General features: G+C 40.3%; 1 protein-coding gene across 3 annotated transcripts in view; it reads left to right on the top strand.

Annotated features, from left to right (window-relative positions):
* FGD5 (FYVE, RhoGEF and PH domain containing 5) overlaps positions 1-26927 on the top strand; it is an 81047-nt gene that overhangs the window by 30566 nt on the left and 23554 nt on the right. For 2 of the 3 annotated variants that reach the window (XM_053989390.1, XM_053989392.1), the window contains exons 4-11: positions 1003-1061; positions 1172-1202; positions 14116-14267; positions 16063-16219; positions 16648-16735; positions 19607-19657; positions 21181-21239; positions 25395-25493. In XM_053989390.1, the coding sequence (XP_053845365.1) occupies positions 1003-1061; positions 1172-1202; positions 14116-14267; positions 16063-16219; positions 16648-16735; positions 19607-19657; positions 21181-21239; positions 25395-25493 (696 nt within the window). The remainder of the gene's footprint in view (positions 1-1002; positions 1062-1171; positions 1203-14115; positions 14268-16062; positions 16220-16647; positions 16736-19606; positions 19658-21180; positions 21240-25394; positions 25494-26927) is intronic. The other variant, XM_053989391.1, reaches the window with a different exon arrangement.

Consider the following 26927-nt stretch of genomic DNA (forward strand, 5'->3'; position numbering starts at 1 on the left):
GGGACCCTTGACTTTCTGCTTCACTGAGTCTTCTTACCAGCATACTTGGTCTGGCAAGCAATGTCACAAAGACTTGATACTGCACTCAGTTCCCCTGAGTCCACTTTAGGTCACTGAGGGCTGCATTTCTTTGCAACTACTAGACCACTGTTTTAGCGCCTTACTTCATCACTGCTGAAAAAGTCAAACTTTTCCCAGTACATTCCTTTCAGTACATATTTCTATGCTTTGGCCATCTCTTACCATAAGGATGAATCATGAATTAGGAGCAAAATACTATTAGCCACTTGCAGTTCAGAGCCATACAGTTTGCTTCTTTCACAGTTATCTGTGTCTTCCAAGATGCCTTCCAGTTAAATAGATGCCTCTGAGATTTCAAATAATGTTGTCTGGTGAAGCACTGAACTAATTCTGGAGATATTTATGGCCATTTAGTTTAGACACTTTTTTTATTGTGCAATATGCAATAAATTATGCAATTAAATTATGCAATTTATGCAATAAATTTTTAATTTTATTTTTTTATTGCAAATTATGCAATAAAGCCCTTTGCCCCATTTGCTTCTACAGGTCTCACTGACAGCAGTCAGAACGGTTTGGAATATGACCGTTTTGATAAAGAATTCCCCTTTCCAAGTAGTATATCCTCAACAGCTGTGAAACTAGCCTGTTCAAAGTTAGGCACTTTCTGCTTCTTTGACAAATTTTGGTCCCATAAAAATCCACAGAAAATTTCACTCCTCCTTCAATAAGAAGACATTTTTCAAACTTGCCATCTGTATTAGCAGTTATTATGTTGTACTGTATTAGTAATATTTGAACTGGGGAAAATGGCCTGGAAAGTCATGGAAAGCCCAGGATGCCAGACACCAAACAACAAAGAATTAAAGTCTGGTCACTATTTTTACTATAGGAATACGTCAGTTTGAAGTGCTCTCTAACACTGCTTTACTTTGTAGAATGAGAAATCTCTTAATTGCTTCTGACTTCTTCTGTTGACAGAAAGAAGGACAGTCCAGAGCTTACCTCATTGCCCAGGAACTAATGTCATCAGAAAAAGTGTGAGTTTGTTTTTATAGTCTACCTGTTGTGCTTCTAAAATTAAAGCTATGCAGTCCACCCTTCAGTATTCATTTGATGGCAGTTAATAAAAGTTTGTCTCTCTCCCCAGATATGTGGAAATGCTCCAGTTGTTACGTATGGTAAGTAAATAATTTTAATCACTGAAACCTAGATACCCTTTTATTTAGCTGCAATTTAAAAGACATAAAAGCACTGAAGGGATTTAAGTGAATTTGAGGAGGAATGGCTTACTTTGAACCATTCAAATCTATTATTTGTCATTTAGAGGGAAAAGCATTGGCCAGCAGTCGGGGCTTCTTGAGACTGGTGTAAGATGCATAACAAGCCTAGTGCAGAGAAGGAGATGGTGATAAGCAGGGGTGGACACTCTCCCTTCAGAGTGAGACAGATGGGAATAGAGCTTTGAAGCATGGGGATTTGGTTTCAATGGATTCACTCTGCTTGCATTTGAACTTCTTGTTTTCTAATAATGCAGTATTGGTAATACCCGGTGTGCTCTGGGTATCCACACTGTGTCACAGTGTTTTGGTTTAAGACAATTCAAGAGGCAGATACTCTAAAATGAGTTACCTCCCCATTGATTTAACAAATCCCTTTCCACCAATAAGGAAAAGGAACAGGAGTAGATATAAGTGAAAAGATAGCAGTCTATAAAAAAGAAACAGCAACAGGCAAAAAATAACAGTAATCTTCACTAGTTACAAAGTTGCTGAGCTCTCACGAACTCCCGGAAACAAACTCCGAAGGGCAGAGTAACCCCTCTCCCAAGACGGCACCCTCCGCTGCCCAGAGCGTGTTGGAGACAAAGGGAATATGTCAGACAAACCCCCCTCCACAGGCAACTGCATGTGGGGAGACAAAGATGGCAGCAGCCCTCCCCCCTCTCATTTCTCCAACAGCAGCAGCTCCACTGACAAAGGTGGTGGCACCCTCAGGCATCTGGAGCTTGGGAACTCTGAATCTGCAGTGAATCTGCAGTGCCAGCCTCTCTGCCTGTCCCTAGGCTGGCAGCATCCAACCAGCATCAGCACTGCAGCCTCCAGGCCACTGGTGCTGGTGCTGTGCTGCTCTGTCGGGTCCCTGTTCTGATGGGGGCTAGGGAGAAAACAGACTCTCAAGCACACAAAGAGCAGTGGCTCAACCCCAACCAGGGCCAGCCTTGCACTGCAGGCAGATGTTGCAAAATTCACTCTGAAAGCTTTTGATTTTGAAATGCAGCCTCTCAGATTGCTACTGTTGCCACCCAGAAGCAGCTCCCTCCTAAAGCCAGAGGGGAAAAAAAAACAAACCAAAGCCTCTACCTGCACTGCCTCAGCTATCTTGCCCTGCAAGAACAAAAGGGAAAAGAGCAAAAGCGAAGAGAGCTCTGTTTGGGCAACCTGAACTTGAAAAAGATGGGCACCCTCTGGTTCTGCTTCTGCTGTGCCATGGGGTGGGTCTTAATGAGACTAACAATTTTGGTCTCGGATAGGTATGGAATACCAAAATATTCTGGGTTAGCCAAGACACACAGCTAATTACCATGGGGAAAATACAGATTCTGGTGCCAGGAACGTGTGAGAGAACACCCAGAAATAATCACTTTTAGTGCCTGATAGAGAATTCTTGCATGGCATAAACTGACTGGCAGCTTTGTCCTGGAATACTCTGTGTCTCTTTACCAGATCTTCCTCTGCTTCCCTGGACACTGGTACACAGCCTAGGTAACCTTACTGTCAGTATCTTTCTTGGCTGTTAGTTGAAAGGTAGTAAGGAATTATAGCCACCACACAAAGCATACTGCTGCTATTTCCACTGCTGCTTGAAAAATAAATTTCCTGAGAAGGGAAAAAGTAACCCCAGGTTGTCCTTGGAGGACACCCCAAACACTAGCAGTGGAACAGGAACCCTGATGGGGACAAAAGTAATGAGGTTAGAATTCAAAGGCTATTAAGTGTGATGATGTCACTGAATTGGGAGGAGCTGTCAATTCCCTCAAGGGCAGAAAGGCCTTGCAGACAGGCCACGAGACAGATGAGCCATCATCAACCATATGAAGTTTGACAAGGACAAGTGCCAGATTCTGTGCCTGGGACAGGGCAATCTTGGCTGTATATACAGACTGGGGGACAAGAGGCTGGAGAGCAGCGCTGTGGAAAGGGACCTGGAGGTCCTACTCGATGGTCAGTTGGATCTGTGTTAGCTGCGCCCCAGCAGCCAGGAGGGCCAACTGTGTCCTGGGGGGCATTAGGCATAGCAGGACCATCAAAGGATTGTCCTGCTCTGCTCTGCACTGGTATGATCTCACTTCATGTCCTGGAGGCAGTTTTGGGCACCACATTATGAAAAAGATATTAAGCTATTAGAGAGTGTCCAAAGGAGGCCAGGAGGATGGGGACATGTTTGGAGGGGAAGCTTTATGAGGAGTAGCTGAAGACACTTGGTTTGTTCAGCCTGGAGAAGGAGAGACTGAAGTCAGACCTCATTGAGATCTTCAACATCCTCTTGAGGGGCAGCAGAGGGGCAGGTCCAATCTCTTCACTCTCATGATTCAAGAGAAAGGCTGGAGCAGAATGAGCAGAGGTTTAGGTTGGGTACTAGAAAAAGAGTTTTCACCCAAAAGGCAGTTGAGTACTGAAACAGGCTCCCCAGGGAAGTGGTCACAGCACCAAGCCTGAGTCTAAGAAGCATTTGGACAATGCTCTCAGCCACAGTGTGGAATTCTTGGATTGTCCTATAAAGGGCTAGGAGATGGACTTGACAATCCTGATTAGTCCCTTGCAACTCAGCATATTCTGTGATTCTGTGATATTGCTGCCTGCTCATTGTGCCTCTCAAGCAATCTACCAAAGCAGCAGAACCAGACACTTTAAGGGACTTAGATGCTTAGCTAATTAATTTGCTAGTACTTTGATAAATTGGTAATAACCTGCCTAGCCATTTTCCTCTTCTGCCCTGGCTATCCTCTGGTTTCTGCACCATCAAACACATTACTTGACACCAGTGAAACAAAGCACTGGTGTTATCCACTGTTCCCTGGGGAAGCCAGGATGCTTTCTTCACCTGTGGGATACAGGGCTTCTGACCATTGAGAACACGCAAGGAACTCCTTACTGGAATTTATTATTTCCTAAAGTGTCACCAAGAAAAAGAAAAGGCTCTGCCAGCTTCAGAGAAGAGAAATGTCTTATACAGGAAATTACCTTGCACAGAAGGTATTGGTCACTCTGCACCTTCGTTAAAATATTCTTCATCTATTTAGTTTTCCATTTCCAAATACATTTGTGCTTTGATACATTATAGATAGCATGTAAAAGCACACCTATAAAAGTGCATATACAGTGGAGGGAGAGCATTTAGTGGAGGTATCTAGGAGAGGCCTCTCATTTGCATTACATCCTGGCATTTTCCATCTACCTCTAAGAGATAAAAGTGGCTTACTAATGCCAGAAAACTTTTCAATATATATATCCAAACCTGAAATGCACTTCAGTGCCTTTATCCACAGTATAAATGGCTGCACACCCTCATGGCTGCTATAGCATCATGTTACTGCCAGGCTGCCTTGCCTATGCTATTACTGGGTCAGGAAAGAAATGCTTCAGGACTTTCCCCATCCCTTCCCTTTTCTGCTTCCTCTGGTAAATCCCTGTGTAGTGCAATTTGTTTCCCTGCCTGCCCATCCTGCTGGAGTAAAGGGATCTTATGAATATTTAGCATGTTCTCATTATTTCCCTAGTTATGAAAGAAATTAAGGAAAAGAGAAAGAGAAAAAAAGAGAAATTAATGTGTCAAATGAAAGTAAGAAATGGGCCTAAAGTAAACCCTTGAATGAATCCACTGGTGGGCAAAGTTAAGCCACTTATAGGTTGTGAAACGTCAGAATAACTGTAACCATGCACTGTGACATTCCCTGTCCCATTTCCATGGCTTAGAAAGTTTAATAAAATCTCATCAATTTTAGAATTGGAAGGAGCCATCAGACAGATAAGCAGTCACCAACCATACAAAGTTTAAGAAGGGCAAAATCACAATTTTGATTAATTATTTCCTTATGCAGTGGAAAAGTTCTTATGTGTCTTGACCCATATACTCCTTTAGGGGTTATAGGAGGCATTTCTTCAGCAGAGCCAACAAGCAAGTTTCTCAGATAAGATTTAATTGTTTGTATGAGTTGGCTTTCTAACTAGTAAGGATGTGTGAATGGAACCTGTGCCAGAGAATGAGGGAGAAGAGAGAAACAGGCAGCCTGTTTTCACACTTGTCTGCTAGTTCAGGCACTTTTGGTTTAGAAGAAGTCAAAGTTCTTTATGGGAACAGGCTCAGAGGGTATGTTTCTGAGTTTCATTGATTGCCTGTCACCCTGGCATACCCTGTCTCTACTGGTATAGGCTGACGTCTGTATGATACCTACCTACTGCGGTGGCATTCAGAAATAATCTACAGGTTTCTCCATTGCAAACACATTCAATCTAGAAACCACTGTCACTTTTTCCATCCCAATTAATGTTGGATCTTTATATTCGCCTGTTGCCCAGTGTATTGTTCAGAATATCTAGAGAAACTATTACCAATATTACAATATGCAAGTCCCTTCGAATGTAGGGGTAATGTTGGTTATTGCCTAACCAAAGCAATATTTTTCAATACTGCCATGACACTAAAAGTTACAGTAATCTAATTACTCCTTTTTCCATACTTGAATAGTTTTAAGAATAGCCACATCAGCAAAAAATCATACTTTCATGTGCACTTGCTGTTGACAGAAGTTCCACTGGCAGATTTCAGAAGCAACCAAGAGTGCCCAGAGTGACCAAATTGCTCTCAAGGTACAACACACCATTCACGGCCAGTTAGGACCTTCCTTGACAGCATTCCTCAACCCAGGCATGCATTTATGTTTCCCATCACCAACTTTCTCAAGAAAACAGTTTCTAAACGCTTAGCATCAAGTCTCAAGTTTCATCTTCTCATGTAAGCCCACATATTGGTAAGAAAGGCAAAGAACTAAACCACACCCTAGCTGCTTTCAGAAAGGAAAAAAAAGGCTTTTCTTAAGCCTGCAGCAAGAGCAGTTTCCCTTCTCATTTCCAGGCTTGGCTAGTGCTGCTGTTCATTCAGCATAACAGATTCTGTTTGGCCTTTTAGTGGAGACTTTAATAAACTGATTGATTGCCAAAATGATGACATTTCCATACACCCACTCTGCTATTGAACTGAAAGACTGGAAACATTGTGTTAGCTCACAAACTTGGTATCCGTTGGTGTGGTAGTAGTGATAATAATCTAAAAGGTTAGCTGTTACTTGCCCTGCTCAAAGGCAATGCAGTTCTGAAGCAGTGAGTTCAGGACTCATTCTGGTCTGAGCAGGTGGAACTGGCAGGGCCTTCTAGTCCAAGTTCATGACCTCTTGGTACTCACAGTTGTTCCAAAGTCAATTAGTCTTTGAATTTCCTTCAGGATCATTGAATCTTCAAACTTTATCATTCTGTCTCCTATTATGTTTCCCCAGCAGTGCAGGCTGCACTTGACATCCTTTTCTTAGTACTTGCTCCTGAACAAAATGCTGCAGGTGGTTTTCTCAGCCTAAAATTTCACACCAAATTTCAAACCAAGCTGGTTTATTTGCTTCCCCTCAGCTGGTCTGTTTCAAATGGCTTTACAAGATGTCACAAATGAAACCTAGTGTGACTCAGATTGCTTCAGGATCCCAGTCTGTATGGGACCAAGCATTTGCTTGATAGTGTATCATGGTCACGTTTATTTTGCCTTTCATTTTTGATAGTGGACCATGTTCATGTTAATTTTGCCTTTGGCTTTTGTACATAAAATCTCTGTGTGTGCATAAATCCCTTTGAAGTTATTACTTCCCTCCAAGATATTTACTGAATTAAGGACAGCTCTGCACTGAAAAGACATCAGCCCCAACATCTCCTTTGAAAAAGAAAATTGACCCCGTTTCCTGGTTTGCATTTTCCTCAATTGTTAGAAACAATTGTTAGAAACAAAGAGACCCAGATTTATGCTTCCTAAGCATTTGGAGATATATCTATGAATATGATAAGGATCAATATGTGCTGGTTCTCCAGCCTTCAGAGCAGTTTGGAATTCAGCCCTGCACTGAACATCCCAGTGTTCATGACTGCAAAATAAATCTTAGGATGAAAAAAAGAACAAAATCTTAGTGCTCAAGCCTCTAACTTAAGTTTAATCCTCATTGATGAAACTCTACTTTCAGAATTCTTGTGTGTGGCACATTCTCAAGAACAAAAAATAACTGCCTAATTTAGGAACCACTGCTATATGTTAGACAAAACAGAATTCCATCTTTCTAATTATTATTACACTTCCAGTGAATGATTTACTGAGTCTTTTTTATAACTGTGAATTTCTTGGATGATGTTCAAAGTTCTGCTGGACCAATCAAGTCATTACTTCCCTAATAAAATGTTTTACTGAATGCAACATGCTGGCTAAGCAAAGAGCTAGCTCGCTGTTAGGCCCTCTGAAGCTCTTATAACAGCCTAAGGACACACTGTTACAAAAGAATAGCCTGCCCTCACTTACACTAGGCCGATGTTTTTATTATTCATTCATTTATTTATTCATTGTTGTGCTCAACAGCAGTGGGAAAGTAACTATATATTGGCTGGGGAGCTTCCACAGTGGGAATGTTGAGCCAAAATAGCTTTCAGATAATCTGCATATCTCTTAAAAGCAGAAGGAAGCCACACCAGCACATCTGGATCAGGACAATACCCTGGTAAAAAGCTGCACTGATACAGTATTCTCAGTGCATACTGTACAGTCTGCTGGTTCTGAAATTCATTTCCAGTGTTTTGGATGAATGTGTCTATTTGGCTGCATATGAGTGTGTGCTAAGGTCAGGGTTCCTGACCTAGATTGGACCCTGTATGGCAGGATAAGAGACTAATTGTGGCTGCTGCGATAGCATTTTCTGCTGTTCATCTGGCATTGTTTCTGCTGAGTGCAGTAGTGAGAAATGTGAGATCACTGCTCCATACAGATCAGGGGTCATTCAGTCTGCTACAGGAGATGTGCCACTTTTTAATTCAGGAGTGCCACTTTCATCGTTCGGAGAGGGGCTGCTGACTGTGATGCAGATACCTCCAAGAACCTCCACGAGTCAGACTTGGTTCATAGGATACTGTAGAGCACCTCATGTCTGCACTTGGCTTTAATATGGAGGCTGTCTTTTCCCCCCTTTGAACTCTTCACCCTCCCCTCAGGTATAATGCCTAGCTGTCCAAAGGAGCTTTGGATTCTGCAATATGCAGAATCTATTAAATCCACCTTCATTCTAGAAGTGAGAGTGGTTGTAAAATCCTACACCCTTTTATGCAATTAATGTAGACTTTACTTACATAATTTGGGCTGCAATAAGATTTCCTGTTGTCCTCCCTAGCCGCCTTACAGAGTGTTAAATATGATGACTTTCCATTAGTATCAGTCCATTAAAATACCAACTTGACTAGGTAAGCAATTGCAATTCTAGATATACGTGTAAAATTATTTTGTATGCATGCGTGTTGATGTATGTATGTATTTTGCTGAAAAGCATAAAAGTCTGGATGACAGGTGGGTGTTGTGGTATGAACAAGGTAAAAACACACTGTGTGCAGACGTGATTTCTGTAGCTGAAGTGCCAGTATCCCCACATGAAAACAAAGGCAGAAAAAAACTATGATCTTCCACTAATGCATCTGCTTTGTACACTCACACCCCATTTTTTTTTTAGTGTTATTCCCTAATGGAAACTCACACATCTCTTTTGAAAATTGTAGAAATATCCCAGAGGAATTTATTCACCCGTCAGACCATTCCCTTTTCTTTAATACAGACTAGAGATATGTGCAGAAAAGCTGATTCAGCCATGACAGCAGTAGAGGTCAGACCTCTGCTTTGTGTAAATTTACATAGTTTTTCTCTGGCAGGTGACTGCAAGAACAGCAGATGATTAACGTCTTCAAAGCATTGCATTGCGTCCTTTTGAGTTAAGATTTCTTTACCTTGTTAGCAACAACATGAAGCTATTTAAAAATCTGGGAAGCAGTTCAGCTCTATTCTGCTTTGTAGAACCTTTGTTCCTCCCAATGAGACAATGCAATAAAGAGCAAGCTGAGACTTTGTTTTTAAGACCTGGAATCAAGGTCACCTACAATCCTTAGACTGCAGGCAGAGCTTTTCTAATTCAGCCACAATCTAGCAATCTCTTCCTTCTAGTACAGTGTGCACTTTTTGTTCACAGAAATGCTATTTGTTTCAGATATTTCTCTTGGCCTAAGAACGAATGACTTTGCTCTACAATCATCATTTTCTACTAGAACGTAACAGTTTCCAGCTCAAATGCAGGCCTGATGCTAGAAACACAATGCTGTGAGCCAGTAAGAAGGAACCTCAATGTGCAGAGGAACTGCAGGTCAAACCATAGGACTAAAAATTACTATTGGCAAAGACGATATTAATGGTAACCTACTGTCAGGATCCATCCCCAGACTGGCCACTAGTTGTTGGTGTCAGTGCTTGGCACCAATCAATGGTGGATGGAAACTGACTGTCACTGTTAATTTGTTATATTACTGCAAAACTTTCATACTTTCTCTCTATGAGTTCTCATGGGCAGCTCCTCACAACACTGACTCCTTTTCTCTTTCTTCCACACAGCTGGCTGACTGCTTCCTGTCCCTAGCACAACCACCTGACCCTTACTCCTCACAGCAGCACAGCCAACTGACTCCAACTCTCCTCTTGACCAGCTAACCCACCCTTTTATAACACCCATCCTTATTGGACCATTCTTATTGGACACAGCTGTGACCTATTAAAGGCAAGGCTGTTCCTACTCTTTGGTAATTAGTACAGCTGCAACTCCTCAGGGGTGAGATTGCCTTCAGCACTATCTTTATTCTCTCACAATCCATCCTCCCACAGTGTACTCCCTTCTCATTTTGTTTTCCTGCCATTGTGGTCAACATGCAAGGACTAGGATTTTCATTATGACTAGATTAGAATTGTCTATGCTAGTGCTTTAGAAAATGAAAAATAAGAAACCAAATCAAATCTAGCAACTGATCAGCATTTCTTGGACAATTCTAAAAGGTCTTCTTTCAAATAGAGCTGTCTGTTTAGCTACACCTGTAAGCTAAAATCCCAACTTTTTCTTCTTTTGTGTACTCAGCTTCCTAATATTCATAGTTGCTTTCAACCCATTGCAGATGGCAGAACCATTAGCTTTTTACAGTAAAGGTAGAAAATAACTTCAGTCCTATCACTTTCTGACTACCTCTACTAGACTGGTTGTAGTAGTTCCCATTGGGATTCATTCATCCCCATTGGATGAACTGATCTAATTTGGCCTGTTCTGTTATATACAGGAAAGAAAAAAAAAAAAAAAAAAGAAACAGACATTCTGAATTCAGAATGAATTACTGCACTCCTAGTTATTTTCAAGTAGAAGTTGAAGAAAAGGAGTCACCCAACATAGCATATACTTATATGTATGTATATATGTATAGAGAGGCATTTTTTTTCTCCAGAGTAAGCTACTTGCCTGATAAGTCATTTAGCTGACAAGAGATTGCTTTTCCTTCCTTTCATTAGGGTCCTGCAAGGTTAAATGCTGTCATTTAACTCACTTTGCTAATAAAGGCTAACTAGCAGCAGGCCTGAACCACAGAAATGGTTACAGTGTATATGGGATGTATCCATCTTGCAAAATGTTTGTTTACATGTATATAGGATTGCTACAGTTGAAACTTGCAGGTGGACTCCAAAGCACATTCACCCCTTTGTTGGAGAGAAACAATAGACAAACTCACTGTTTCTGCATCTGTTCGCAAAATCCTGGAAGCTAAACCCAGAATTAACTCTTGTCCCATTAACTACACCTCTTGCCCTTTTATTAGAATATCACATTTCGTATAAATGTTGAATCCTGTACAGCACTTTCTTGATAAGTGCTCTACCAAAAACCTCTGGTTGCTGGCATTGCTGACTTCTTTGAAAGAGTACCTAGAAATAACTGCCTGCTACAAAAGTATCAAGGTTGCTGATCCTAGGTAAATTGGGCCACCTTTCTGTAGCCTGGAGCCATGTACCTAATTTTTTTTTTTTTTTTTCCCAAAACCTCACACCCTAACTGTTTCCTGTTAGTATCAGTCAGCACTCCCAGCATCAGTAAAGCATCTCATATCCCAGCATCCTGCGGGGAGGCTCATCACCTCAAAGAGGGCATCAGATTCTTTTCCAAGAGCCAATCGTGTGTCAGTTAGGCAGAGCTCCACATAAACCATAAGATCTTGTTGAAATCCTGCATTCTTCCTGGTCTCACTCTTATAATAAACTCCAGGTTACAGTCCCTGTTTACAGCAGAGAACAGAATTCTTCAGAGGCATCTCTGGAGGGAAAAGACATAACTTGTGTGTATTAGTGATGTTCACAAACAAAAGAAGGAAAAAACCCCAAACCAACAACCTTTGTGACTGTGGGGTTTGATCCTCTTTGTTTCACTTCATTATTTGTAGGGTTTATATCAGGGATGTTAAGGATGTGGCCATTTAATGGCTATAAATGGGGTTATTTATGGGTGCTCAAAATGTAATGAAAAGGTTTATGTTTAAGAAATGTATTTTTATAGCTGAGTTGCTAAACTTCTGTGTCACCTAGACAGCTTGGGTTATGCTTTCCCATGCACATGCAGGTACAGGCATAAGACTGGTGTGAGATCTGTAAGCTCATCCAACCCTGGATGAGATTGAGCTTTGTAGCTATCACACCAGAGTCCTGAACTGAACAACTTCTGTTCATGAAGCTGTTTTAAGAAAGTTTTGATCCGTCAGAGAATTGTATGGACTCAGTGTTTAGTATCTCCTGTACTTAGACATTGGGCTTTTGTGAGAGACTTGGAGACCTTCAGGTGCCATGACTAATTACAGTTAGCGAGACTGGAAAAGCACTTTGCATCTTTGCATTTGATTAATAGCCTCACAGATACTCAGCATTTTCAACAGTGACATAATTATTTTTAATGGATGTTTATAGTGATTACTGTTATGCTGCAGGGTTTTTGTTAATCATTAGAAAGCTGGCTATCCAGGCAACTGGAATTTAATTATTTGTCTGAGAATTCATTATAATAAAGGGTACAGACAATTAATAACTAATTAAATCTACTGAGATGCTGTGGGAAAGGAGTGTTAATCCTGTTGCTTATTGTGGTGGAATGTGGACAGATACAGAGCTGTTTGATGTTAATTTGGAAAAGATGACATCTTTGTAATGTAATAGATTACTTAAGCACATCACTAGTGAACTACAAACTGTTCACTTGTCTAGGCACAATAAGCTGAGAGAAACCTTTAGATTCTTTCCCTTTCCCTGGTCTGGATTAATTATAATGACTGAGAGCTTTGAAAGGTTGCAGATTTCTTTGAGTTAGTAAAAGCATAGAGAAGAGAGATTGATTGGTTTAGTTGCTTGAAAGACTTCTGGATTATACACTGGCTGAAACATGAACTTAGATAGGCTAACTCACATCAGAAAAAAATGGAAATTTAATAGCACAACATTGGGATTATTTATGGTACTGGGGCAGGACATGTTGCAGAAATTAGATCCAGATAATTAGGAAGCATGGTAATACTTTTTCAGAAATCTTTATGATGTTGTTTTATCCAGGATATAGTTAATCAAAAATAAAACTGTCATCATGATCTTCTTTTTACCTAGTTCTAGTGGCTTTTCAGAAAACAAATGTTTCAGCTGTTATAGTTGCTAAAAAGCCTCAACATTGTCTATCTGTGACTCTTGGCTATTATCCATTAGATAATCCAGTTCATCCCTGTTCATAGAGAGCCAGTGTGGACATTGCAGTTGACAGTTACAAAAGAAAAGCCAGGAATTAATCTGAGGAAACTAAAACCTGATCTTGCCTGGAGTCAGTTCCTATCCATGAGAGAGGAATTTTGAAGTTCTTTGACTAGACTCTCTCCTATTCTGTAAGAGCAGAGCTTTTCAGCAGGATCACAGTCATACCAAACAGATCTCACCATGCTGAAATCAATAGAGCAACCTTGATTTAATCAGTCCAAAGTGGGCAATCCAACATAAGTATAGATGCACAGTGAAGCATACTCTGATGAGTTGCTCATACCTGGACATTCGCAAGTTTTATGGAAGTCTGTTCTTTTTAGACTCCTCCTTAATAACTATCTACTTAAAAAAAAAAAAAAAAAAATTAACTAGACAGAAGCCAGAGTCATAAGAAATGCCATGATAAATCCCAGTATGGCCCAGGGAAGTTCATAAGAGTGTCCCTAAAAGTTCAGGGAGCAGAATTTCATTTCTTGGCAACTCAAACCTGGGAAAGCATTTTGCTATGCTCTCTGAAATAGGTGCCCTATTATGTACTAGAGTGGGATATATTTTAATATAGAGGAAATTGCCCCTATGCCTACATAATTTATAAACCACTTCATGATGAAAGCCATTTCTAAGATGAGGAAGAAATGACTCAGTTTTCATAGGGAAAATTATTTGTTCCATACCTTAAATTTTAAGTTCAGAAGTGTAGCTAGTGCAATTTCTAGCACAAGGCATGTAGTTGTTCACGTTTTTCATGTCAAGATATTGGATCCACTGAGGTGAGAATCTCACCCTTCATTTTTAAAAATTATGTTTTGGGTTAAGAAACACTGTAAAAATGAGACAAATCACACCCAGGAAAGCGGGCAGAAAAGGCAAGGTAAATAAAAAGATACCAAATCATTCTATACATAAGGGTCTTATGGCTTGATCTGGTGAAATGTTCCATTTTAGGTTGATAGCATTGCGAATTCAGCTGAAACAGTGTATGGACTAATGGATGAAAGAAAACATATTCTATGATCTCCTTGCCATACTAAACACTATTGCTGTTGATAGCATATCTTTTAATTCTTAGAAAGCATAGTTTAGGAGTCAAAAAATTGTAATAATCATTTCAGAAAAGATATTTTAAGTCTGTTTGCCTCATTTCAATGCTGTTGTTCACAGGATTTCTATGAAGGTATCTTGAAAGTGCTCGGAGGTGATGATGAAAATGAACAAGAGGAAGTTAAACTCAAGCAAGGTTTAAGTGAACTCCCTGAAATTTATGAATTACACCAAGACATCCTGGAAGAACTGGAAGAGAGAGTCCTTAAATGGCAAGTACAGAATGGCATAGTTTGATGGCCTTAACATACCCTCCACCGCAGGTTGGTGAATTCATTGGTGTTCCTTTGACCATCCCAGCAGAAATGAACAGAGCAGAATCTGAACTACTTTGGCAGATTTTGCATACAGACAGGAAGGAAGTAAATGTAGAGGCTGTCAGGCTAAGAAATCAAACACTGAAATATGTGTGCAGTGAATAGCCCATGACTTTGAAATGGCCCTGTCAGTCAGTGTGAGAACAGCCAGCTTCATATGCATTATCCCCTGCCACTTCTCAGTCACCACCAAGTGGCTTCTCACCCATGGCCTGAAGGTCACAGACTCATGTTGTGGAAAGCAGGAACAACTTACATCAGAACTGATCCTAAAGATCATCTGCTTACAGAAATCTACATAGCAGCTGTGTAGGTCTCAGTTAAGGGACAGCCCCTTGCTCCCAGCACCAAGGCAGGGATCCACTACCCTAGGCTTCCAAGCCAAACAGACTCTGGCAGCCTTTTATTAGGACTCCATCAAACATCTTTACAGGAAAAAGTCTTTCCATGAGAGAATAAGACCATGTATAGGACAGACAATGCTCCAAAATTCATTCAGCTGAGGAGACCCCTGACTTAAGCCAGGCTGACAGGTTCTATTGAATGATGGAACATGAAGCCCCACACCTCCAACTTGCCAAACTCCAGGAGGCATTGGTCACTGAGAATGGATGATCCTATTTCTGCACAGCCACTGAGCAATTAAGGAAGTCAGTTAAACGAATAGAATTTTTCAGTAACAATCCTAATGTAGGGCACAGGTCTCCTTGCAGCCCTGCTCTTCCCAATCAAAGCATACAACAAGGAAAGGAGAGTCTAAAGGGAACTGTGTTTTGGTTTGTGCCCACCAAGGGACTGTTGAGAGAAAGATTTTTAAAGTGTCACCGATGATTTATGATTTATACACTTAGAATACAAACAGACATAGTGTTTCTGGGATCTAAAATGTCTTAGGTATTAAAGAAGCCAGAACCCTACTCTAACAGCATGCTGCCAGTTCCCTAAAACAAAAGAAACACAACCATAAATACCCTAAAAGTTCTGTCCAGAACTACTGTGTGGCACTGGGGATAAAAGAGGACTTATTTGTATATTGCAAATGCTGCCAGCACAACAGATACACATATGTTATACGCCTGCATTCAAATAGGTTCCCAGGTCATTACCACACTTGAAGCTTCCAGTAAGCCCTTCCCTGTGCCTGCCCTCCCCCAGACACTCTGGACATCCCCAGGAATTCACGTTCCTCTTTTAAGAATGATTCCTCTTTTGTGAACTCATATTTTGTTCTGCTCTGTCCTTGTACATGCTTTATAAATATTTCAACACGGTGCATCTGAATACTGCAACAGATGACGGTGAGGCAGTGCTGAGAAACAGTGAAGCAGAGCTGAAGATCTGATATTACAACAAATGTTATATTCTCCCCCACAACAGTGCTCAAAGCACTGCAGCAATTGGAAGGTCTATTTACAAGAGCAGGAGCCATGTCCTGAAAGGAGGCTCACAGTGCTGCTATGGCAGAGGCACAGCCAAAGGACCAGCCCCCATGGTGCCCATGCTACAGCAGCCTGTGGGTGTTGTCAGTCTGTCCTGAAGCACTCCTTCTTTCCTGCTGTTCAGCCTAGGCTTTAAGTGCACAGTGTATAGAGCCACTGTGGGTCTAATGCAATAAGCAAGAAGTATGGCTCTACTTCTTTACTTTTAATTATTTATTTATTTGCTGCTTCTTTTCTTTCTGTGGGCTTAGGGATGAACACCAGAAAGTTGCTGATGTTTTTCTCTCCAGAAAATCAAGGCTGAATCACCACAAAACATATATTATGCAGTTTGACAGGAATTTGGCTTTGCTAGATGAAACGTGCCTTAAATATTCCCAACTGGCGACCATGATTCAGGAGTTTGAGGTAAGGCCCACATGTTTTTTTACATGCACTAATGCATGGCTTTGCCATGGGGATTACTCAGGGATTTCTATTTTTTCTGGGACTCCACTAATGTTCACACATAGGGTGGAATGGAAGAATCGTCTTCTTTTTACAGCTCTGGTGCTAAAATTGAAGTGAAAAGTTCACTTGTGTGTGCTGTGTTTGTTTCTGTCTCTGTTGCCCACACGCTCCTGTGTGTCCATACAGAATTTGTGTTGGTGAGTCGACAGATCCATGAGTATATTTTGCTGAAACATATTGGAGTGGCTTCTCAGTCACTTATTAACTTATCAAGCTCTTTGAGGATGAGTTAGAGTTAATAACTAGGATTAAACCTAAGATGACAATTTGCTGCTGAGCTCGCATTCCCCCTGATGTCTGTGTTTCTTCCCTTCCACTGAGGACAGCAGAGGTCCGGTGACAGCCCTTACAGTGTGAAACACCAGCTTCTGAAAGTGGTACACCGTGTCTTCCAGTATCGTGTGATGCTCACAGGTCAGTAAAATCACTCTCAAAAGAATCCAATAGAAACAATGCCTTGATGTTCTGTGCCTCCACTGTGCTACGTATTGATGCCATAACAGCTAAAATAGGGCTAAAGCATTATGGGATTTCCTGGGAACTTCAACGCGCTTAGTTCAGGATTCAGGAAGTGTCAGGCAGCCTGGGAAGAGGCAGGCACTTCTACAGGACAGCCATGTTGAAAGGCCACAAAAAAGTATAATCAGGTGATTTTAGCCATTCCTTCTTGGCTTTTTCCTTCTGTGAATCAGGAGAGTCAGAGTTCAGCCTCAATACCAACAAACAGGTTTGATTTTTTATTTTATTATGTCAAGGGTAGTTATCAGAGACAGAAGAAGACAGGTGACTTCAGCAAGGAGACTCTGCCCTTCATCCCCTATGACAGTGGCAAGTGCCATCTTCTTACCAACAAAGCAGTTGTACCCAGTACCACATCATAAGTCCTATGCACAGTACACCAAAAGCTAGTGATTAGTCAAAAAAACAGTCCAATTTTACTGCATTATAGCAGGCAGAGATATAAATTTACATTAACAGTACACTTACAGATTTTACATTTACAGTTATACCTTCCCTTTATATTCAGGACCATATGTATAACTACTACCTGAGTCTCTCAATGAGGGCTTATATTCCTTCTCTGCAAGCCACCCCAAATCTAGCAAGTCTGAGCCTGTGAGGAGAGTAGGCTTTCTGAAGCAGAATGTGGCCCCTAGAAAGAATTGTGAAGTTTAGAACTGGCTAGGGAAGGAAATTGTGAAATGTAACAATGAAACTCAGTGTTGTCACGTAATTTAGTCAGAAAACAAAAGAGCAAGGATCCACAAACATAAAGATGGAGAAATATTTTGGAAGTATGCATATGTGTGGGTGGACAGGGACACAAGATTAGTTATGCATGGGACAGTAAAAAGGAAGCCATAAACCCTGCCCATACAGCCGATGAAGGGCACAGCGTACTAGAAGGGGTTTCTATAAAAGCAGCAGAACAAAGTGACCATATGAAAACTTTATTAACTGCACAGATTACCAGCAATTTCATCTTGCTCCAGACACTTTGATCAAGGATGCAACTCATTGTTCACAGCTGGGTTTGCTTTTTCAGTACAAGCAATACAAATGAACACTGGATTCCAATACTAGAACCTACTTTCTGTCAGACTTTCTTCCCTCTCGTGTTGTGTCTACATTAAGGGCAACTTCCCAGACTTGTGGCTTGCAGTACTTAGCAGTCTCTCATGATCCGTAGTGTTTATGGCGCATGAACACAAATACTGCATTTATGTGAAATGAATTGGCATATCCCCCTCAGAAATAGCCCTTCTATCCTCTGTTTTCCCATTTCTGTGGTCCACAAGACAAATTGCAAACATGCAGCATGGTATTTTGTGAGAAAGCTGGAAGGGCTTCAGTGAAGCTCCAGTGATTGGATTCCATCTATGCTTGAAACAACTTGAGCTCCTCTTTGTCCTATGTACTGACACTAACTGGGAAAATGAAAGCTTTTGTGTCTACTGAGATGAAGTCTACTGGATTAACATACTATATAAAATAGGTTTACTACTTTAGTTCTTCACCTCAAGAAACCAAGCCCCTCTTTGGCTGCTAGGATGGAATGAGTCTGGAACAATGCAGTCCTTTAGATTCTCAGGTGTACTTGTGTGATAACTGGTTGATTCTACCAGATAAGGAAGGGTATTTATGAGGATACCACAACCAAAAGGATTTGTTCACTCAGTCCATAGCTGAGGACAGAGCTTGCAGTGGTGAAAAGGAACACTAAATATTGCCTAACCCTAACCCCTTCCTGCCTGACTGAGTGCAGGCAGATGCTTTCTAGAATGCAGGTAAAAGCCAGCTGAAGTTCAGGATGCCAGGGAAGGCACAGCACTAGAAAGAGAAATGTGTATGGATATGACATTCAAGGGAACAGACATCCATGCCTAGCACCATTCTCAGCACAGAGGTCTAGTTCTTTGAAGCAGAATTTAGGAGTCTGGACTAATCAGCAAGATAAGAATGAAGTATTTCCAGGGTAGGGTCTTTAAACTGTAGCACTTACATACTACAGTTTTTAAAAGCATAAAGACCCAGACACAGAATAAGCAGGTGTTCCAAGAAAAGTAGTCCAAAAAAACCACTTGTTAAAGGTTTGTATATAATGCAAATATAATTGTTGTCACACTAAGCGCTATTGTATCTATCTTACAGAATCTGTTTTCAGATTATGATTGAATTCAGTAGTAATTATTTGAACCCTGCTTGTACAGAACTAGTGTCTCCTTCCTGTGCCCATAAAAAGCATATGATTAATTTAGTCTAACTGCAACTATAGCCAACAGCATTCATTCAGATGGGAAACCAGAATTAATTAGAAAAAAAGTTATTTGTAAAGTGGTGATATTCATCAATTCTCTTGACTGGGAAACATTTTGGACACAGTTTATTTATACCTGCCAAGTTATGTGAGCCCAAATCTGTATCAATGCTCTTGCATTGATTCTCTAAGTAAAATGCCATCAAAGGTGAATTTTGCTTTGGAAAGAGGCTATATATGCACTTAATGATTTGGGAATAGGGTGCTGTGGGACATTACTGTGGATGGTCCATTCCTGGAAGCATTCAAAGCCCAGGTTGGATGGGGCTTGGGGCAACCTGGTCTGCTGGAAGATGTTCCTGCTCATGGCAGAGGATTAGAACAAGATGATATTTAATGTCCCTTCCAACCCCAACCAGTGTCTGATTTGGTGATTAGGATTTAATGATTAACTAACAACACTACAAATTATGTTGATCTGAATTCTGATTGTTGGATGTCTGTGTTTGTTTGATCATTTACTACAGATTACTTGAATAATCTTTGTCCTGATTCTACAGAGTATGAAGCCACACAAGGTAAAATTAAATTGGTAGAAGAAAACTTCTGTTTTGCTAACATTGCTTCTAAAGAGGTGCAAGATTTCTATACTGGTAGTATATATAAGATTATTCTTTTCAAGATTTTGCATTAGTAGGTTAGATGTAAAATCTATAAGAACTGATTACTAATTTAGACAAATTATTTAGGACAAGAATAGTATCTTTTTATTTTTAATTGAAACATATGGGCTTCCTATAGTTTTGGCGTGATGGAACTTAGGGAAGAAGAAAACATCTATACAGGCATACTGCAGACACTGTAGTTTTGCCCCAGTCATTGAGGAAATCCTAGTCCTCTTTGGCTTTGTAAATATTTGGCCTGTTGATTGTAAAAGCAATTTGGATGGCTCCCCCTGCCTCATTGTGTACCATTACCTATGGTATGCCTGCTGTGCTCTGTGAACCTGGGAGAGAAACCGAGGAGATTTGAATTGCATATCTGTAGTCTAGTTTCCTTAAGGCTACCTAAAGTTGAAAGACATTGCATAAAAAGCAGTTCTGCAAAATCAGGAGCAAATCCACTGCTAACACCATCCTTTACAATACATGAGATAGATAAAACAGAAGACTCTTACTACCACTGAAATCAAAGCAAGATTTAGTTGTGATGTCTGTGGGAGTATTTTCCAGGCTGGAGTAAGCAGCAGTAACATTGTATTAATGAAATCAATTCACCCCTCTTACATTGATTATAAATTCAAACCAACTCATATCAGTAAAGTCAGTGGTTGACTGAAAGTCAGTTTATTCTGCCCAAGAGCAGAGACTCATGCAAGATTTAGGACCCTAGTCACTTACGGTAGAACTACAGCTATACCAGTAATTTAAACAGTAGCAAGGCTGACACTCAAGCCCTCTGACCATAATTGCCTATCTCATTTTGGTTAGGAGATGCTTGTGTCATTCCTAGCCAGCATGCTCCCAAGTTATGGCTAGAAATTGATAGAAAGCCCAATACCACAGGGGAAGGAATGTGAAATAGGGACCTGAGCCATGTTATGCCACTGCTCTCAGTGCCAGCAAACATGTCCTAGCCCAGGTTATTTGCCAGTGGAGAATCCAGGAGTTAATTTGTGTCACCACTTCATGCACATTTCTGTCAGAAAGGGATGACATGTCCTCTTTCTCAGCAGTAAAGAGGTACAGTTTAGACTGCCATGCTATTTGGTGGCTAAAGTTGGGTTACATTCATCTCTCTATATAACAAGACATTGACAAAAATCTGCAACTAGAAAACATTAGAAAAAAGATTTAGTGCCATCCTTGGTGCTTAAAAGGGACGTCATAAGCTCTCTGGGTCAGCACAAGCATGATGCAGTTTCGCGCAAGACAGTGATGAAGAGAGGAAAGGGAGACTGTGTACCATGTCAGAGTTGCTAGGCTGTTACATTATGAAAGTGACAAAGAAGCCAAAGGATGCCCTTGCAAACAGAAGGGATTTGAGTTATTTTTCTACTCTTTTGTGTGATGTATGGTGTTTGTTTTCCTTCATCCCTCAGCTGCCTTATTAATTGTTTCTGAAATCACGGACCAAGCCAATGACAGCATGCTCCAAGCGGTGAGTCCTACCATGACGCATGCTCCCCTGATCAATAGTGTGTTTTTTGCACATCTGTTCAAGTGAATGCATATGTCTGCTAGATTCTGAAGCCTCCTCCAAGGTGAGACTCAAGGGCTTATGCAGATCTGGTTTACAGTACTGCAGATGTGGAGTTGGTCTGTGCCTTTTAGTGCAGCTGTGCAAGATGTAAGACACTATAGCCAATAGCACAGAGTGGGGTTTTTTTTCTCCCTCTTGGGTTTCAACTCACTTCTTTATTATTTCATTTTCTGAGCAGTGAGAGGGCTGTAAATAAGCACTCAGGCATCAGAACATGAAATTCAAGAGACAAAGAGAAAAAGCATGACATGTAGCATCATCACATTAAGATGATGCAGATGAAGGAAAGGAGTGAAATATCAATCGTCTTAGTAAGAGCTTGTTTTCAGGTAGGCTTTTAAGGCTGAAAAAATGAATGTGCATGAATTGTTAGGGAAGAACACACTAATCAGTTATGAAGATGAAAGAACAGATGTAGGTTGCAGGGAGGATGTCTAACAAGCCTAGAGTTTTGTCATAAAAAGGAATGTAATCTGACCCCTTTGTAAACTAGACTCTGAAACTACAGACTTACTAAGCAAAGTTTTCAACTGGTTTGATTCTGATTTTCCTTCTCCTCAGGCAAAGAATTTCTAATCATAATTTCCCATTATTAAAGCAGTCTTTGTACCAAAAGAAATATTTCATCAAAAACCTGAGATCTCATGAAAAGCTTCCAAAAAAATCTCAGAGCTTTAGGGATATCTGTGTTAGAGGTTCAGAACTCTAAGAGCTCAGTTCCTAACAGATCGAGGTCACGCGTTCCTGTCACCTCTGCTTCCTTAGATTTCACTCAGATATATGGGATATTTATATAAATACTTTTCTGAAGTTAGAAGTATATGTAAGTGGCCAAAATCAAATTTGTGTTGTGTTGCCATGAAGACATTTTGTCTCTACTAAGCCATGCTTCAATTTGAAGAACATCATTGTATCATCTGAGTCTTACATATGTCACAGACTATATAATAATTGCTATTAATAATGTCTGTTTTGGAATAATTTCATTACAAATTCCAAATAAATTTTTACACTTATATTTTCTCATATCATCAGAGCACATCTATTCTTCTTCAAAACTTTGGTATGGAAGAGATGAAACAAAATCTTCTTCTTTCCCTTTTGTGTGAATGTGGGGGGTTTTGTGAAAGCACAGGTTCATGAGAAACAAAGTTCAATTTTCTGCTAAGTCAGAGGTTGTCCTCCTGAATTAACATCCCAGACAAAAATCCACAACCAGCACTTCTTTTCTTTCTCTCTTAAAAAAAAAAAAAAAAGAAAACATCAAAGCAAATAATTACTCTAATTACAGAAGAAACTGAACAATGCCACTTATTTTAGAGCATTAATAAATTGTCAAGTACCTGGCTGAATTTCTAAGAAATAATTTAGGCTTGGCATATACCTGGAAAGAGGAAGATTTCTGTTCCCATGTACCAGCTCATCAAACGACACTCCAAAAATCTCATAGGAGCACTGAATTAGGATCTACATTTTCTACAGAATATCAATGACCCATTATTAGCTTTTTTTGTTGTTTTATGATAATAAGACTCTAGCAGTTTTTCCTGGGAACTATTAAACCAGGATTTTCAAGCAAATTATGACCATAACTATCTCCACAGTGTTTTTAACCATGCAGGAAAATATTTCAATTTACAGATGTACAAACAGAAGTACAAGGCACACCATCACCACAGAGTATTATGGCTATCTGTAATTCCAGGAGATGAACTAAGCAGGGTTTGTACTGCTCTCTGAATGTCTACAATCTGTTAGAGACCCTGAGATGCTAAGAGCTATAAATCACTGTTGCTATTAACAGCTGATGGATTCCTTGGGGAGGTGTTCCTGCTGCATAGACATCATGATAAAATTATGGAAGCTGCAGTTCACTGCTAAAATGGCAGTATTTCTGACACCCACTTCTGCAGTACTGTCTGGGTGGAGCTTTGCTTTTATTCCTTAATTGTAGGCTTGTGAAGGATCTTTGAAAGAAGAATGATGATAGTTTTAAGATCAATGAAGAAAGCTATATCAACTCAGAATTTTTGGAACCTGACAGGAAACTATGGCCCCCCCCCTCAGCTGTCCACATTCCCAGATAAACCACTATCCTTAACATGTGATGGGTGTTTGACTTCCTTCAGGAAATGAGTTCAATATTTCTCTGTCCATTTCCTGGTGAACATGTGTCCATGTTGCAAACATCAGCATTTCAACAGGCTCCTCTGCCAGCAGTCTTGAGAAAAGCTGGGCTGCTGCAACTTCTCTCACTCTGGTAGAAACCCAGATGAGTAGTACTAGCACTGGCATGAGTGTGCTCACAGGAGAACACTGCTTTTTCTGCAGATGAAAAACAGGTTTTCATTGTGGAAGCTGCCAATTGGACAGGTTTTGCTAGGCTAAAATATCCTTCAGTGACAGGAAAGTCCTTTGCAAATACCTTTTGCAAAAGTCAGCTGTCCTATGATCCCCGGTATTTCTTGTGCTATTGCTTTATATGTTGCTTCTATTTTATTTGCCTATAGTATTTTAGAAGTGACCTGAAAAAATCCATTTGTTACTTCCTGCATTGCAAAAGAGATACCTGACAGCTCAAATTCTTGAAAATGTGTCAACTGTCAATTACATTGCACGGGCACAGTGAAGCCCTGTGCTGGTCAAGCCTTGTAGGTATTCCCATGTATTTGATATCCAGTTACTGATTAAGAACTAAGTATCATGCTAAACAAGTGCAATATTTCACTAGGGCAGTAAGATAGGGAGATTTCAGGCTTATTCAAAAAGCAAGCCTAGATAGGTAGATGAATTGTGTTAGCTGAAATCCAGGGTAAATTAGCCTTGACATATCATTATGTTAACTTGGTATGCTCCTTCTGGTGTCTGTTATAACTTTCTTAAGTAGCTGATCCTGTAGACACGACTGATTTGTATCAGGCATTTATAGCGTATGATCTAATCAAGTCTCACTAATCCCAGGGGTAAATCAATGCCAGTCAATGGAGCAAAGGAAAACAGACCATTGACTGTTGAAGCAGAAAAGTGTTCTAAAAGGCTATCATGAAGCTGTATCAAGTATGGTTCTTAGTCAGTAGCTTATCTGGGCGTATAACTGAAGATACAGGATACAGTGTCTAACTTAGATAAGAGACTCCTAATTTTTAGGCATATTCCAGTGAGGACTCACTGCTGCTGGGCAGCCCATTCTACTGCTCTGATCAGATAAAAACCACAGCTGAATCCTATGCACAAGCCTCTATTTTAACAGCCTCATCTGCTAAATGGAAGGAGATTCAAAAAGACTAGCAATATTGCAAAGGTACAGACAATCCCTTCTTCCTTCTTACTTTCACCTGATTTTCTTTATGGGAGCACTGATTTACCTAGGTTAATCTTATTTACCATCTTCGTGGATAAGTTCATGCCTGGTGCCAGTGCCCACTGGCTGACTGTACTTTAAGGCCAGGTAAATAGTTAATAGTATCAGAGTTGAATCATAAACTTCCTAGTTTTTGCAAAGCATCCAAACACATAATGCAGCTTCATTGCCTGCTTACTAGTGTACCCTCTAGATCCCCTATTGCAAAGGCATTAATCCATTATCACAGAATGTAAATCTTCAGATAATCCTAGCAACAGTCTGAAAGTATCAAAGTATGCTTTGGATTATCTGTGTCATGGCTCTTATGCATAGGCCTTTGGAGCAGATACTGTACTTTGTCTCTGTCCCTATTTTATTAGTTCACAGAGCCAGAAAGTAGGCAAAGAAGCCAATGTATAAATACCATATGAAGTTAGCAGTTCCTTTGGAAGGTGCACTGGGGAATTACAGGTAAAAGAACTGTAGAAGGTCCCAGCAGATGTGAATGCAGGTGATGAGGTTTTGTAAAATCCATAAGGTAGGAAGAAGACTTTCTCCGTGTAAATCCTTGGTCTCAGTTCTCTCTGAAATCTAATTCTGTAGTATCAGTTCTAAAGAAATAAAATGGTGAGGAGGGGTGAGGGAGAATTTGCCTGCTTGTATAAAAACAGTCGCCATGCAGTCTTCTAAATGCTGTTTTTCTTTTCCAGGAAAACTTGCAGAAGCTAGTACACATTGAGCACAGTGTAAGAGGGCAGAGTGACCTCCTCCAACCAGGAAGGGTGAGTGCTGCAGGCAGACCTATGCTGGTAAGGGCATTCTTTCTGGCCAGCAATATCTCTGTGTGGATGGCCATGTTTCAGACACCTACAGGTGTTATTTACTGAGCTATCGTGATACAAGTTGGAGCACTGGTTTGTGTGAAAAACATCACTCTGGCAGTGCACAAAAAGAAGGTCATGCTGAGAAAGACATGCATTGTCTCTACTTTTACATAGAACAGCCATTTGGCTTTTCACTTCAGCAATCCTCAGACACACCCCAAGTGTAGTGTATCTTGATGGAGCTACTGCTTTCCTCCTTATATAATCCTTCAAAAGGCTGCAACTCTAGCAGGAATTGCTTTCAGCCTGAAAAGGCTCTGTGCTTTATATAGCTGGCTAAGAACCTCAAATTAGGGCAATTTTTTTTTTCAAATTTATATTTTCACCATTCCCTCATGGTGCTTTTAATATAAGATGCTGTTTTTAAGCAACATATCAACAGAAACATGAGAGAGTGTACCGCTGTCTTGCTATCCATATGAAATGCAAATTTCTTCTTCTGACTTTCAAATCTGTCCAGTTTCCTCAGCTCCAACCTGCTTCTACACGTCAAAAGATTTCTTTCTTGAGTTCTGCAACTCTGATTTTCCCTTCAGTCCACCAATATCTTTAACAAAATTCATGAAGCAATTTTCAAAGCATGCATACTCATAGCATAAGAATACTCATCAGCCAATATTGGAAATATTTGCTTTTCTCTCTAATATCAGTATTCTCACTTGCCCTTACCAGGTTATGCTTTAACAAATTCTGCAAAGCTCAGCATACAGAATTTACAGGATTTGTCTCTTTGATTATAAACTATTATAGAGTGGAAAAGTGCACTAGATTCTGTTCTCCATCTGAAAAGAGCAGTGACTGTTAATCCACTGATGTAGTTCAGTTAGTTATGGCAGACTTTTTCAAACATTACTGCAATTAAGTTCTAGTTTGCTGGTTTAGCTGCTTTTACATACACAGTCCTACTAACATACACAGTAACAAGATGGACTGAAATGGTATTGTGCTTGCAAAATTGTACAAATTATATATGCAGGTATAGTTAAGATGGTGTAGCATACTAAAACCCAAGGTTCCAGCTTTTCTCATTGGTCTGCCTATTTTAGAGGACTTTTAAAGACAAAAATTCTTTTCTAAAGCTCATTATATGTTAGTTTTCAATCTGTGATAATCACCTCTGAGCACAGTCCACAGTGCAGAAAGAGTGTGCTGAGGACAAGTGGGTTTCCAGCCTATTTTGTACTGAACAAATGCAAGCCATGAAGGGCAGCAGAGCTAACCCAGGCAAAGATGAAGCCAGATCATAAGGAGTAAGGCTAGAAACAAATGTTGAGGTTCTCTATCTCTTCTTGTGCTGATGAATGGTGTTAAAGTAGCTCCTTCCCCAGGAGAAATACTCTCTCAGTAAGTTTCAGAATG

Source organism: Vidua macroura, chromosome 13, assembly GCF_024509145.1.
Source record: "Vidua macroura isolate BioBank_ID:100142 chromosome 13, ASM2450914v1, whole genome shotgun sequence".
NCBI lineage: Eukaryota > Metazoa > Chordata > Aves > Passeriformes > Viduidae > Vidua > Vidua macroura.